At 42.9% G+C, this 15,629-nt stretch overlaps 2 protein-coding genes and 1 non-coding gene across 5 annotated transcripts in view; 1 reads left to right on the top strand and 2 right to left on the bottom strand.

Annotated features, from left to right (window-relative positions):
- Positions 1–563: 563 nt before the first annotated feature.
- Positions 564–7,365, bottom strand: cfap99 (cilia and flagella associated protein 99). 2 transcript variants are annotated; one of them, XM_045209005.1, is made up of 16 exons: positions 7,099–7,365; positions 6,734–6,859; positions 6,391–6,535; positions 6,086–6,180; positions 5,254–5,366; positions 4,929–5,106; positions 3,646–3,726; positions 3,486–3,554; positions 3,279–3,365; positions 3,096–3,184; positions 2,696–2,900; positions 2,405–2,546; positions 2,095–2,246; positions 1,382–1,587; positions 1,099–1,288; positions 564–911 (listed from the first exon to the last, which is right to left on the bottom strand). In XM_045209005.1, the coding sequence occupies exons 2-16, from the start codon at positions 6,845–6,847 to the stop codon at positions 804–806; spliced, it is 1,974 nt and encodes a 657-aa protein (XP_045064940.1). In that variant the 5' UTR covers positions 6,848–6,859; positions 7,099–7,365; the 3' UTR covers positions 564–803. The 2 variants fall into 2 exon arrangements, with proteins under 2 accessions (XP_045064940.1, XP_041710212.2); XM_041854278.2 differs by lacking the exons at positions 6,391–6,535; positions 7,099–7,365 and having other exon boundaries at positions 6,734–6,817.
- Positions 4,436–4,488, bottom strand: LOC121545223. Its single transcript, XR_005996220.1, has one exon. It is a non-coding gene; the product is annotated as a U7 small nuclear RNA (small nuclear RNA).
- A 968-nt stretch (positions 7,366–8,333) lies between the features above and the next one.
- LOC121544855 (lateral signaling target protein 2 homolog) overlaps positions 8,334–15,629 on the top strand; it is a 39,120-nt gene continuing 31,824 nt past the window's right edge. For both annotated transcript variants that reach the window (XM_041855062.1, XM_041855061.1), the window contains exon 1: positions 8,334–8,680. In XM_041855062.1, the coding sequence (XP_041710996.1) occupies positions 8,645–8,680 (36 nt within the window). In that variant the 5' untranslated portion in view covers positions 8,334–8,644. The remainder of the gene's footprint in view (positions 8,681–15,629) is intronic.

Here is a 15,629-nt window from a genome sequence, read left to right as displayed (position 1 = left end):
TTTGTATCCCTCATTTACTCGAAGTGTTTCCATTATTTTGTCAGTACCTGTATCTTCCATCAACTTGGTTAGTAACAACAATTGATTAGTTAGTTAGCGAGCTTGCTAGCTAACGTGAACTTGTTTGGATTTTGATTAGATAGGACGCCGCTGTCAGAAGTGACTTTTCGTAACAGGTTGGGATAATTAGGTTAAGATTAGGGTAAGCTAAAATGCAAAAATTATCCGACTCGAATGGCTTCGCAAGTTTTTACGTCACTTCAACATTAGCGGCATCCCTTCTAGACATGACCGTGTTCAAGAGCATCAAAACCGTGAATGATGTATCATGGGTCAATTCTGACTGACTGATCTACAAATAATATTGATAGTGATTTGTAGCTCAGTCAGTCTCTACTCGCTGCAATTTCGAATGCGCCCATTGTCACCCAGCCATGCAATTTCGAATGCGCCCATTGTCACCCAGGCATGCAACGCACCCATGGGTATTCTTGAACATACAAGTTACATTCCAATGTGATGATAACTAAATAAAATCAAACATAAGGAAATAAAACGCATAGTTAAAATATTTGGGTTCACTTTAATTATACAGTGGCATAAGAGCACAACAAAATATTTGTATTGTTGCATTATTTTTTGTTTTCAACTTGACATGCTCACATCCTCTTGATAACAGTAGCAGTAGTAGCCTTAAAAGTAAATACAAAATGCATGTTGTACTTCTTATATGAAATTAGGGCTTCTCAAATACTTGGAGTCAACATGCAATATGGTCCTTATGCTAGGAGATGAGTTGATGTCTAGGCCTTGAGTATTTTCTTCTGGGAGAGAGTGTTAGGAGCTTCCTGCTGGACCTGACGCTCCAAGCTTCGCTCCAAATTGGCCCAGTGTTGTTCCTCCAGTGTTTGCTGCTCTCACACACACACACACACACACACACACACACACACACACACACACACACACACACACACACACACACACACACACACACACACACACACACACAGCGGATTGGGATGAGAGCATGATAAACTGGTTATTGAACATCTAGCAAATCCAAACACAGCTTGAAATATTTATGTTTATGCTTACCATCCTGTGATTCCAGCTCTTGAGGGCATGAGTGGCAGATTGCTCACTAATCTTGGCTTTGTTTTTCTCGCGCTGCTTCAGCCTCTGGCGCTCCTGCTGCCTCTCTTCCAGCCTTCTCTGCAGAGCCACCACCCTCTCGTCCTCAGCTACTCCCTGCTGCAGCTCCTGCCTTGCTCTCCTCTCCTCCTGCCTGCCTCACACCATATGCACATTAGGATACTGTACATCTCAGACATGCCTTGTGCGTGCATGCCAGGTATGCAAGCGTCTTAGTTGCTCTGACCTGCGTGCAGCAGCCTGTCCCAGGGCTGTCCTGTGGAGTGCGATGGTGTCTAGCTGCTCCAGCAGAAGCTGCTCCCTGCTCTTCTTGTCCTCCAGGATGCGCCCCCTCCTGTCCTGATGCTCTCTCTGCTCTGCATCCCTCAGCATGGCCAGACGCTCCCGCAGCTCAGCCAGGGACATCTCCCCAAGCAGGTCATGTCCTGCTGTCTGAGACAGGGAGAGGTCAGAATACAGTATATTGTTCATCATAAAAGTCAACCTTCTCCTGACAGAACCCAGCAAAATGCCTTTATACTCTATTACAGGGATCATCAACTAGATTCAGCCGCAGGCCGATGGTCGGGGGACCAGAACTTAATTACAAATAATTTGTAGACTGCAAATTAACCGCAAGTAGTCCAAACAGATATAATATTGGAATAAAACATACATCTTGTTTCTTTACATTTGTTTTTGTTTTTTTTGTTTCCATTTTTTTTTGTTTCCATTTGCTTATGATCACGTGTCTCTCTATTATTCGTGGAAATACTTGGGAACAGATTTACCAAATTAAAATCACTTGAAGCTGATTTCCTGGTGTTTTTATAAATATATTTTTTTCTTCGAAAACTTGGGGGGGGCAAATAAAACCACCTGCGGGCCAAATTCGGCCGGCGGGCCGCCAGTTGGGAAACCCTGCTCTATTATGTTGGCAAGATCCATTCCCCTGCTCACCTCTGTTTCATCCACAAACTTGTGCCTGATGAGGGGGACAGACTCAATGGTCCGGATCTGACGGATAATCTCAAACTTCCTGCTCAGCTCTGCCTGTGCTTCCTCCAGGGCCTGACGAAGGAGTTCCCGACTCTGCTCCGACACTTCCTTTACTGGAACACAAACGTACACAAAAGCACACAGAAATGAGACCCCAATTCGCCAAGCACTGTCTGTTGCACCACAACACCAAAGCAGGTGTAATTGAACTAAGGATGAGAAAGGGTACATTATGTAGGAACGGGGGGATGTCATGCTACAGTTTAGTCACCTATACGCTGTTTGAACTCCTGCAACTTCACTTTAGCTGCTTTTGAGTTTTTGTGTCCATCTGCCACCTGTTGCACCAGGTCTCTCATCTCTTTCTCCTCCTGCAACCGCTTGTTTGCGTATCTTTGCATCAGCTTGGCAGTCTGCAAACAATCATAAACAAGACAGGCTCAATCAAAAACACAAAGACAGGAACACTTAATATAGCCAATGACCTTTTCTCAACGATTCAATGATTCCAAAACTGGATAACACTATGAACACATGAACAATGAACTCTAATAACACACACCTCTTCCTTCTTTAGCAGTGCAGTCTTCTGGTTGCGCTCCATGATGCGGGTGCGGGCGAGAGCAGCCTCCTCGTAGCTGATGCGACCCTCCAGACGGCGACGCTCCACCTGGGCCAGCTCTTCCTGGAGGTCACGCTCCCGCATCTCCTTCTGCCACTGTAGGAACGAGGAGGGCTCGCCCGCCCCCTCCACCAGCTGCTCCATCCTGTGTTACAGTAACACAGACAGCACACATTATTATACCTCTCCACTCTAGCTGCCGTCATAAGTGTCCCACTAACCCAGCTAGTTTTCTATGTCAAATATGTAAACTATATAGTTGGCATAGTGATTCATTCCTGAAGTACAGTGGCACAACTGATATATGAGGCACAGATGTAGGGATTATAATGTGTTGTACCTGCGTAGTTCCTCCTCCACCTGACGGTTATACAGAGCCCCCTCCCGCAGGATGGCCGTGGTGTTGAGTCTGATGGGCAGGTTGTTAGGCTGGTGGAAATATACAAATACACATGGGTATACGCACATAGACAATTGTGTCAGTCAGTTACTGTATATTATTTCTGTATCATGTGAGAGCTACCTTATGGGTGGCTGGGGTTCCAGAGGTGTGGAGTGAATCAAACTTGAGCTGGGCGTCATGGCTTCGTACAATCTGAGACATGACACTCTGTAAATCATACAGTACAGTATGATTCAGCATGGATGGAAACAGGATACCCATATAGAAGAAAAAACCTTGAAGCAAGAACATTTATTTGAAAATCTCTTACATGGAACATTCACCTACCTTGGTGCGCTCAGACTTTTGTGGGTTTGCACACTTGAACTGTTGAGTATTGGCCTCATACAGGACTTGCTGTGGGTGGAAAAGGAAACAGGGGTTTATTGCATGTATGAGTGCAGGAGAAAACTACATGTGTCAAAATAAGATACCAGACACAACATACCTCTGCCTTCTGACGGTTCCTCTGTTTGACCTCCTCCATGACCTGCTTCTCTTTTGGAGCACTGTAGGTGCTGGTTGGTACCTATGAAACAATAAGCAGCTCTCACTATGAAGGTTATAAAAATAGAATAGCCTATCTATTATGATATTGTGTCAATAAGGTTCTGACTTTGGACCTGAGAGTTCAATGTTTCCAAATAAAAAAAGCACCATTGTGCAGTGGTAGCCCACATTAAAAAATACTATAGTATACTATGGTATTCACTGTAGTGTTTTTGCAGGCTTTACTGTAATATTCAATGTAGTGTTTTTGTGGTACAGTGAATACTATAGTATAAATACTGTAGTAAAAGAACTGTATTATACACTATAGTAACCCAGTATCTCTATGTGCACATCATCTTCTGCACATCTATCACTCCAGTGTTAATACTAAATTGTAATTATTTTGCACTATGGCCTATTTATTGCCTTACCGCCATAATTTACTACATTTGCACACACTAGATTTTCTGCTAGTGACTGTAGGTTTTGTTTATTCCATATGTAACTCTGTGTTGTTGTTGTTTTTATCGCACTGCTTTGCTTTATCTTGGCCAGGTCGCAGTTGTAAATGAGAACTTGTTCTCAACTGGCCTACCTGGTTAAATAAAAGGTATGTAGTCTTTTTGTAGTATATTGTATTATTTACTGTAGCATTTTTGCCAACTTCAACATAATGTAGTGTTTTTGCAAACATTACTGCAGTATTTACCATAGGGGTTTTGTTTTATTATCTTTAACATAGAAGTGGGGGCTTTTTCCTTGAGGAAACCTACTGGAGAAATACTAAAAGAGCACATTTTCCAGAACCTGTAGGCAGGACTGGGAGCTGAACATATAATTCAGCGCTTCCGTTCTTTTCTATAACCTGTATGGAACACAATATATGGTCTATACTTGGCACAAATTGGGATATGGGGGAGGGGAATGGGCAGGGTATATGCAAATTAAATACTGTAGTATTTACTATAGTTTAAAAAGTGTGGTGTTTTTGCAGACTGTAGTGTTTTTGTGGACATTACTGTAGTATTTACTACAGGTTTGTTTTCTCTGGATAATACTGTAGTATTTACTATAGTGTTCTACAGTATACACCAACATTCTATAGTAAGTACTACACATGATCGAGTGTATAGTATTCTACATTATACATACTTTTATAGTAAATACTGTAGTTTCTATAGTAAACTGTAGTATTTTTTCATGTGGGAGCCTATGGTAAAACCAAAACTTGAAACTGACCGGCTGGTGTTTCTCCTGCAGGGGGATGGGCTCAGGTGCAGGGAGAGGGCGAGCTTTTGGTTTGGTAAGTGAAAACTCCTGGGGCTCAGTGTTTTTCTTGGTGGCTTTCTTAAATTGACTCCCTCTAGACATTCTGGATGCAAGCTGAGCCATCAGAATCTCAATCTCAGGGCGCCACCTAGTGGGTGATAATTGCATATATTAGAAAAAGAGAGCAAAGAGCAAGACAGCAACAAGACATCAAAAAGACAACAACAAAACAATACAGAATAAGTGGTGATTCAATGTCTTTAGGTATAACATAAATGTCTTTACAGTGCTGTACCTTAGCAGTGGGATAATCCAGTTCCTCTCCACATAGGCAGCATCATAGATCTGACTCCACTCCCCCTGGATCCAGGTACTGAGGTTTGTGATGTTGAAGAAGAAACTCAGGAACTGCCAAATCATAATTTATACTGTCATTCACAGTCCATGTACGGTTTCATTACATTAAAGGTCCAATGCAGCTGTTTTTATCTCAATATCAAATAATTTCTGGGTAACAATTAAGTACCTTACTGTATTGTTTTAAATTAAAATGGTCAAAAATAAACAAAAATAGCTTCTCAGCAAAGAGCAATTTCTCAAGCACTAATTTAGCTAGGCTTGTCAGGGAGTGGTCTGAGTAGGGATGGGAAAACTGAAAACTAGCTGTTATTGGCAGAGAGGTTTGGAACTCTCTTTTGTATTGTTCTATTAGCTAATATACCGCCTGGTGATGTCACCATGCAGGCCAAAACTTCATCCAACCAAAACATACTGACATTTCTGGCAGTCTTTTCAAACAGCTCTTACACTAAAAGGGTATTATCATTTTCACAATTTCACATTATTATTCCAACCTCATAGTGTGGAAATATATATAAAACACAGGAAAATCACGTTTTTGACTGCACTGGGCCTTTAATAGGCTAACATTTTTGACACTCAACTTAATGACACAAAAAATACCACACAGATGACCCCCTCTATATAAGGGTGAGCGACTGGATTGGCAGAGAACGTTGATTTATTTCATGAGCCATAACATTAACCCAAACTGTGAAGTAATTGCATTGTTGTTGCATCCTAACATCCGAAGTGTCATTAGATCACAGAAAATGTAAGTTTCTCACTTTGTGCATCTTTGTAATGTCCAAAGAGTTGACAATCTTGCTGAAGCACAGCAGTCCAAGGTCATCAATGAGGAACATGCTGAAGTAACAGATTACTGTGGAACACAAATATAGCAAACATAGAAGAGACAAATGGTCAGATCATGCTTTTGAAAGCAATGCCCCCCCCCACCCCCCACCCCTCCAGCATTTAAATGGAATCCCTATTCATTCATAACAAATTTTAAACAACAACAAAATCAACATTATCTAGAATTCTGAACTGTTGAAAATAATGTATGCTTGAAATTATGTGATGAACTTACTGGCTAACTGGTTACGATCAGCCTTCAGTAAGCATTTCCCATTCTGAGCATAAAAGACGTTGATGACAACATCCAATAACTTTTTTTGCTCAATGCATCCAGAAATTATATCCAGTATAAACTTCCTATCAAAGGCATCCAGGTTCTGGTGGTAAGAAAGACAAACTGACTGTTATCTGAAATGTATGTAATACTGAAGCGGTAGTATGGTATAGATATACAGTATATGGCTCTGGTCTGACCATTAATTGTATCAATGATCTCCTTTCCCTATCTTTATGCTACATTATAGGGCATGAAATTAATTAATCCATCACATCACATACACATCACATCCAGTTACCTCCATGGCCTTTGAAGCATCCTCTGTAAATTCCTCCACACACTGTTTGTCTGCATTGAACTTGTCAAGGAGCAGAGTGGCTTCCTTGATAAGTACTGCATAGCCTTTTGCCATCTTCTGCTACACCTGAGCACAACCAAAGTAGGGACAGACTGGCATTATGGGAAATTAAAATCGTCTCAATGGATGAATGAATGAATGTGGTGGGTGGATGGATGGATTGAGGTAGCTACCTGATCACAAGGACATACGACAGACACATAGATGATATCCTACTGGTTATTAATAATAAACGTATCAGTGATGTTGTAGTCTACTGGAGGCATTTTCTGGCTAGCAAAATGTGTCCATGCTTGGACCCTTACCATGGATGTCGCAAAGCTTTCTTGAATGAACTCAACGCATTCCTTGCAGGACTAAACTGTTGCCGAATAGTTGCTTCATGAATCAAAGGTCTTTAGCAATGTGAAACCCATTTTTTCTCAAGGTGTGTCTGTAGCTTCAAAACAGTTCCGATGTTTGGTCGTTGCCAAGTAACACAAAACAGCGGCCAACAACATAATGATCATTTTCACATTGTGACAAACACACTGTTATGACATCAATTAAATGTTCATTTTTGTATTTGTGACATAATAATAGTGTGTTCCAACTACTTTATGAGAATAATGTACCAAGATTTTAGAACAAAGATCAATTTCGCTTGACATAGAATCAACAATGCTTATGACGTACACTATAGTGACGTATAGCGCAAGCCAAAATGCCGCGTTCATGACATCAAGCAAACTCGAAAACTTTTTGCTAGCGCTTCCTATTGGTTGATTCTGATTCCTTCCAAGTAATTCGGACCTCTATGCGGGGTGATCAGTGCCAGTTCGAAACTACAATGTTGAAATGCTAAATAGGAATGTGAAAATAATAAATGCATTTATATTTTCATATCAGTGCCCATGATTCATTCCACAAAAAATTGCAATGTTAAAATGAAATTTTTAAATCGAACATGGCTAATTGAAAATGGTAAATGGAAATTCTAAATGAAAATGGTAAATGGTTAACAGAAAATGGTAAATACAATGTCAAGTCTAAAATCTATGTACAGAGAGCCCGACATGGCTAGGATGTACAACTACATGGGAGTGTGGTGTTACTCTACTGGTTCAAGCTTCCAATAAGCAATTTGCATACACTTTAAAAATTACAATGGAAATTGAAAAGAATAGAAAAAATGCTTAATTGTGTAGTTGGAAAATGAAAACAGACACTTTCAATTTCACTTTGCGCATTGCATTTACGATTTTCTGTTTACCATTTGTCTTTTTCTGTTAACCATTTCCAATTAACCATTTTCTATTTTCATTTTAACTTAGCAATTTAATTGTGGCATGAATCATGCACACTGATATGAAAATATAAACGCATTTATAATTTTTACATTGCTATATATCATGTAACCATGTAATCATGTAATCATGATCTCCCTCCATAGACCACGGCTTTCTACCACGAGTTTCTGAGTTCCCAGTTGTCTTGAACGCGGCATTTCCCTGGGAAACTGGGTGGTGATGTTGTCAACGTGACTGTCATCAAGCAGAGGGAGAGAACAGCTAGGGAAGCCATCCGTGGATGATTGCTTGCTTTATCCGGTTGGACTTGAAAAGTGGCAGTGAGACACAAGCCAACCGGGGATTTTGTAGACATAAAAACACAACGTAAATTTTAAGGAAATTAGTTGGATATTTGAACTCTTAACATTACAATTTCGGATATCGTATTGGATTCAACATTTCCCACCTTAGCCACGTAGGTAGCTGGCTAGCATTGCTAGTCTCAGTAGTAGTCTGTCTCGCACAGGTAGAATAACGTTAGCGGTCGGTGACAAAGGAGGGGTAAGGTGGCGAGGTAACGATGAATCGGTTTCGAAAGTGGCTTTACAAGCCTAAGGTAAGTTAGTGATTTTATTATCCTGCTAGTGCCAGTAATCTATGTCATTAGCATATATATTGTAGAAAATAGCTAGCTATAGCTTGCTATTTCCCCACACAGTACAATCATTATGTTGATGCATTGCATGTATCTTGTCTTGACTTGGGCTAGCTGTATGTAGCTAGCTAGCCTACATGCTAGTGCTGTCTCTGCTAGTGTTATCTTATCGTCTATAAAGTTGTTTCTTTCAGTCTGGCATTTAGGTAACTGAAGCTATGCATTACGAATAGCTGCTTCTCGAAGTAAATTGTCATCAACCGCATTGCCGAGATTGCTCAATACAGAAATAAATAACTTTCATTGCAATCTCGAACTGTACCCTACATATTTTGTTAACTAGCTAGTTATAACGTTAGCTACTTAACGTTTCAGTACAAACGGTCATATCACTCGGACACAGAATTCATTTAATTACTGTTGTAGTTTACAAAAAATCAGATACAGTAACAATTCAGCCGACTGAGAGAATGCATCCGACAAGATAAATAAATCAGACTGTGATACCAATTCTTGGTATAGGGTAAATCCATTTGAATTCAATCACTTTTTGACAGCATCCCTTTTTAGTTGAACGAAACCTTCCATACATATTTGCTTTGAAAGTGACTGTTTAGATCTGAATGCCAAAACATTCAAGAGATAAAGGTGTTCAAAGTTGACCTATTTTGCATACCCCACCATACCTAGTCTGATTAATTAGGCTGTAATGCACAATTTTGAAACAAAGCACTGCAAAAACTTAGAAAGTTTCCTCACAAGCCATTATGTTGAATAAAATTACATTTAAACTTACTCTATCGGTTGTCTGTGCAGTTGGTCCTTCAGTGAGTCGACATTTGAGACAGAATATCCACAGGAAAGTATTGTTTACCCAACTTTTTAGAGAGCCTGTAAGTATAAGGTTTGGCATGCCACATAGGTAAAGTTAGCTTTATATTGGATATTAGGTTCTTTCATCAATAGCTATTGAACCAAGCATTGTATAATCTGAATCAGCGGAGGATGGAGAACAATCCACACCTTTTTTATTTTATTGTAATTTGTTGAAGATTTAAATAAAACACACAACAACAACAAACCTGCCAGCGCTCTAAAAAGGCTGGTAAACAATACTTTCCTGTGGCTATTTTGTCTCTTCGAGCAGCTGAAGGACAAACAGCACAGGTAGAGTAAGTTTAAATGTAATTTTATTCAACATTCTGGATTGTAAGGAACATTTACACAATTTTTCAGGCATTAGTTTCAGGCTGTATATACCAATTAATTGTGTATTACAGCCTGATTAATCAGACTACACCATACCATGAGACATCCATGTCTTCATCACTGGAAACGATAAATGGTTGAGATTGGTTTTTGTGTTGTGCCCGCCGTCAGTTGAGACACAACATGCTCTTGAATACAGGGTGGGTGTCATGTTTTGATTCATAAATGTAATAAAAGGGGAATAAAATTGACATTTCAACTTTCAAATGGTACCACAAAGATGGTTGGAGGTCCACACATCAGAGAATGTTAACTTGAATTGGAATATCTGTTGTTTTTAAATTGTACTATCAGCCCTCCATAGGAAACCTATTGAAATCATAGAAATATAGATAATAGAATAGACATGACCATTTAAGTTGACATTTGACGGTGGGTAGACCGGCGGCCATCTTTGTGGTAATAATAAGTTAACATTTAAATTCAATTAAAATGTCGATGGTGTACCAACTAAATTGCAGTGGTCTGAATGAAATGACACCCACCCTGTATTCAAGAGCATGTTGTGTTTCAACCGATGGCAGGCACAACACACAAACTTCAGATGATGTAAAGTAGGATCTAAACTACGACATATGCGAATATGAGAAAAATCAGAGTTTACGCGGTTTTAGGTTAAGAAAATGTACATTTTTAGATTATGATTATTTTTTCAATAAATTATAAAATAGTTTCACAACCCTGTTTGTATGCTTTTAAATTATATCAAACTTAACCGTTTATCTTTTCCAGTGATAAAGATATGGATTTCTCATGGAATGCAAAATGGGTAAACTTTGAGCACCTTTATCTCCTGAATGATTTGTCATTCAGGTCCAAAAAGTCACTTTCAGACCACTTCTTCCATGGGAAAACATGTATGGAAAGTTTTGTTTAAATCAAACAGGAAACTGTCAAAAAGTGATTGAATTTACCCTACACAGTCTGAAATAAAGCACTGCAAAAACTTGGAAAGTTTCCTTACAAGCCAGAATGTTTAATAAAATGACATTTTAACTTACTTTACCGGTTGTCTGTGCAGTTGATCCTTCAGTGGGTAAAATTTTTTGACAAAATATCCACAGGAAAGTATTATTTTCCTGACTTTTTAGGGTGCTGCCGTTGAAATTTCTATCATCTGGCACATGCACAAAACCATGTACTTTCCTGTGCATAATTTGTCTCAAATTTCGACCCACTGAACGACCAACCCCATGGACAATTGGCAGAGTAAGTTCAAATATAATTTTAGTCAACATTTGTGACAGACAAGGGACATTTCGTTTTTCTATGTAATTGTGCGTGGATATGCTTTACAATCAATGGAAAGTATCGCCAAAGCGGGACTACCGACAAAAGTGATTGCATTCTGAGGCTATCAACCCCTATGCATTAATTACTCCCACTACATAGCTTTTGTTTGTGACAATAAATACTATTTTGTCTGCTAAGATATAAGAATAAAACACTTGATTGTGGAAAGAAAGGAAATCTAAGAACCATGCCAGATGGCCTAACATCAGAATTCACATTGAATGTCACTACTTTGCCCGTGAAGACTCTCCCGGTAGGGCAGCCCCACATCAAGAGGGATGGGTCTCTCCAGCTTTGAAGTGCCGATAGACACTTTGCAGAGAGAAGCACGCGCCTGTGCCTGTGGAGAGACGGGTCCAAGCGGAGTGAAGTCACCCAACGCTGGAAGTCTCTCATGAGGAGACCAAGTGGAACTACCACAATCATGGAGGCCATGAGCCCAAGAAGCCTCAGATAAATCCAATACATGACTGATGTTGCCGGGCAAAACACTGAGAGGCCGTGACGAAAAGCCGTCGCTCTCTCCATGGTGAGGGCTGCTCGACAGGCTACGGAGTCCAGAGACAATCCAAAAATATTTTCTGCTGTGTCAGTAAGAGCGAGCTTTTGGCATGATTTATCCTGAAGCCTAGAGCGAGCAGGTGCGACAACAGCTGAGCTGTGTGCTCCACTGCCTCCGCCTTAGTGTCCACGCAGATCAACCAGTCGTCAATGGACGTCAGGACTCTTAAGCCTCTCTCCCGTAGTGGGGCTAGGGCGGCTTCGGCACACTTCGTGAATGTCCATGGGGCAAGGGACAGACCGAATGGTAAGTTGAGATATTCATAGGCTATGCCCTTGAAGGCGAACCTTAGATATCTCCTGTGTGCAGGATAAACTCCGATGTGGAAATAAGCATCCTTGAGGTCTACTGTGGTGAACCACTCGTTCGGCCAAATCAAATCTAACAGCATAACTCTCGGATGCTTGTTGAGGTGGCGTAAATCCAGGATGGGGGGTACCCCCCTCCCCCTTTTTTGGGGACCAACGAATAACGTCTGTAGAAGCCCTGGTGAGCTTCCTCCCTTGTCACTACGCGTACGGCTCCCTGTATCTGGTCTCTGAGGACTCGGGCCGCTTCCCCATGTGCTGTGGACTGCACTCTTCCCATAAAACACGGGGGGAACCCTGCAAATTGTAGTCTGTATCCCCTGGTCTACGGTGCGTAGGACCCAAGGGGAGACTGCTTATGCGCGCCATTGCTCTCACACACGCCACTGGGGTGACTCCGCATGTGGGTAACTGTGGTGAATTATTATTAATGAACTGTAGAGTTTTAGTGTACTGTGAGATGAAACTGAGTTAATGACGACCATAAAGTTAGAATTCTTTGTTACTGGGCCAGGAATTGTATTGGGTAATTTAATTTCACTGTGTGGGTGAGTAGAGAGGGAATCTGCCCTAGGGTCAGATTGCTTGCTCTTACTTAAATCCATTGCTGTCTTATCTGATGAGAGACTGAACCTAGCTTGTGGCCTTTTGTCTCTCTCTTCAAACACCGTGAAGGGAGCGGCACCACGGTTGAATGGAGTTTGGGCTAGACCTTTGTCTCCTTGGTATCTTCTTGATTGATTACAGCATGACGGTGTGGGGTTTGTGTATGTTTCAAGGATTTAGGGCCTTGTCATGTTTAAACTAAACATGAGTGTGTGTGCAAGACAGGGGAGTGAGTGATTGGTTGGAGTACTATGTGCATAATAAAAGTCGAGTTTAGGAAGACAAAGGAAGTGGGCGTGGAGTGGAAAAGAGCGGGAAACTGTAGGAGGAGGGATTTTAAGTGAAGAGAGAGACGGAAGGGGGTATATATAGAGGGAGAGCAAGAGAGAGGCGGGGCTACTCTGCAGACCGGCCTGGCTTTGTTGAAACTCTAATAAAGTCATTTTTTGTTCCCACAAACACTCTGGAAGACTGATTTGTAATAAAGTATAGTGGTTATTTTCCACAACATAATCTGTCCCGTGGAAGGGTTGGGGGGGCCTGCCAGGCCTGGTGGCCGGACAAGGACGCCATCAAGAGGTTGATTGTTTTGCATAGGAACATTTTGAACCATCAACCTTGGCCCGTGGGCCTGGATGTGATGGGAACTCTTTATTTGAGAACTGATCTTGGGGAACAGTGGTGTTGATCCGCCCCAACGAGGGCTTATGGGTCTTGTGGGGGGCTCCTGTGCTACACCTCTGCTGTGTGTAGGTGAGCTTGTGTGACCTAACGCAGGACTCCCGAAGGAGACTCTGGTCGGTGAGGTTGGAGGAGCTCTGCCGGCTTCTCGAGGCTCTACGCCTTGCGCTAGGTGTGCCACTTCTTCCCTTTCTCTCCGGATGGAGCTGAGTGGGTCTCTGCTGCTCGTTGCTTGGAGTGACGCCTGTGCCCTGAGGCACTGCGTTGCTGGTGAGCGGACTGTGTCTGTCCCTGGGTCGGGAGCTTTCTGGAGAAGGCTGCTAAGGCTTCTTAGGGATCATCCAGTTCTGGGAGGAAGGCCTCATGGTGATAACCTGGGCGAACGTGGGCTTCTGGGGCTTCGGGTCTTGTTTCCGTGGTAACAGGAAGCCCAGCACCTCAGTCTCCTTGTTCTTAGACTCGAACCTGGCATGTATCTCCAATATGGCTGGACCAAACAGTCTTGTGGGATCGATCTGTCCATTCAGGATCTTTCCCTTCTTCCTCTGACACCCTTGCATTGTTCAGCCAGAGGGCTCTCTGGCCAACGGTCGCATGCGTCATGACCCTCCCAGAAGCCTCAGCGGTACACTTGAGGGTCCGGATAGTATGGTAGGCAAGGTGCCTTAGCTCCATTAGCTTCTCCCGGTCGACGGTGCCACCGTTCGCCAGGGAGTCGCTCAGCTCCTTAGCCTGCACCACCATGTAGACGGCGAGGAGGGCAGTTGCGTTCACAGAGCGCCCCGCCTGAGCTGCAAATCAGTAGATCCTCTCCTACACGGACGCGGTGAAGCGGTCATTAGGTTGAGCGAGCGTGGGGGTAGAGGAAGAGGAGCTCAAAGCCTTCGGGTCGAGGTGCTCAACTAGGGAAGGCTCCACGGGAGGCGGGCTGAGCCATCCCGACGACTCCATGCTGTGCATTTCCAAGTGGGGGTAGCCAGTCACAGGAGAATATGACTTGAGTGACTCCGCCCAGGAAGACTCCAACAACGCTAGACAGTCTGTTAAGACTGGTACACGCTGTCGGACAGATGTAAAATTACTCTGAGAGGAGATTCCATCCATCCTAATCTTCTTGGAAGGTGGGGGAGTCGTGGGATACTCAACATGAAGTTTAGTGGCAGCGCATCTGATTGCCTTGAAGAAAGGGAGGTCACTTATTTACTCCTGCCCTACCTCTTCAGTCTGGCTGGGTAGCACAAACTGCAGAGGGGAGAAATTATTCAGAGCATAATCCATCTCCTTGTCAGAGAGAGCGCTGCCTGATACGGCAAGAGACATGCCATTGTCCCCACTTCCGGATTCGTTGGAATTAAGGTCTGCCCCCTGGGAAAGTTGGGGGTTCTCCGAATCAGGCTGATGCGCAGACGGAGAGGATGCCTGAGTAGCTTCTCCCTCCTCTGGTACTTTGTGGTCAACGGAGTCGTCCTCGAGCAAGAACGAAGCCGGGGCAATACTTTCCATGTACTTCGCTCTACGTCTATGGACACCGGAGCCCAGCTGAGCGCAATGCACACAATTAGCGGGGTCGACGAGAGCCTCCATAGCGTGTTCAATGCCAAGGCAAGTAGTACAGAGCGGATGGGAATCCGTCCCGGACATGTAATGCCTGCAATTGCCAGGGCAATCTTTGCTAGGCTTGCACTGCTTTTTCTCCCTCTTCCCTGACGACTTGGCCTGTAAGCCTGTCGACATCTCGTTTCGACCGGACGGACAAAAGCAAATGGAATTACCGGGAGGCTTGCTAGCCACTCCACGCGCTGCGACTACGATGCAAAGTCGGGAGAGACACGAGGTAATGTGATCTTAACAGTGATACTAGCTAATTAGCTGGCCATCTTTACCGGAGTGATGATAGCCAAATAGTTGAGCCATCGCGTGAGATATCAAGTGCAGACTCGGCATGTAAACCAAGTAACTCGAGGTAGAAGGAACGGCTGGGTTATCTTTCACAGGGGAATGTAAAAGGGATGGTGCTTCAATGGTGGGGTAACACACTGAAGAAACTGCACCGTTCGTGCTAGCCAAACAAACCGAATGAGGGTTTAGACCAGAGGTTGCTAGCTAAAACATCAGTGGTGCCGTTAGCCCACTAACTAGCCAAGACACTCAACAGTTCAGCTAGCTAACTCCGAACGGTGGGAACCGATGG

This window comes from Coregonus clupeaformis, chromosome 29 (genome assembly GCF_020615455.1).
Source record: "Coregonus clupeaformis isolate EN_2021a chromosome 29, ASM2061545v1, whole genome shotgun sequence".
Lineage (NCBI taxonomy): Eukaryota > Metazoa > Chordata > Actinopteri > Salmoniformes > Salmonidae > Coregonus > Coregonus clupeaformis.
Note: the sequence above shows the minus strand (reverse complement) of the source record. Positions and strands in the feature narration are given on the sequence as shown.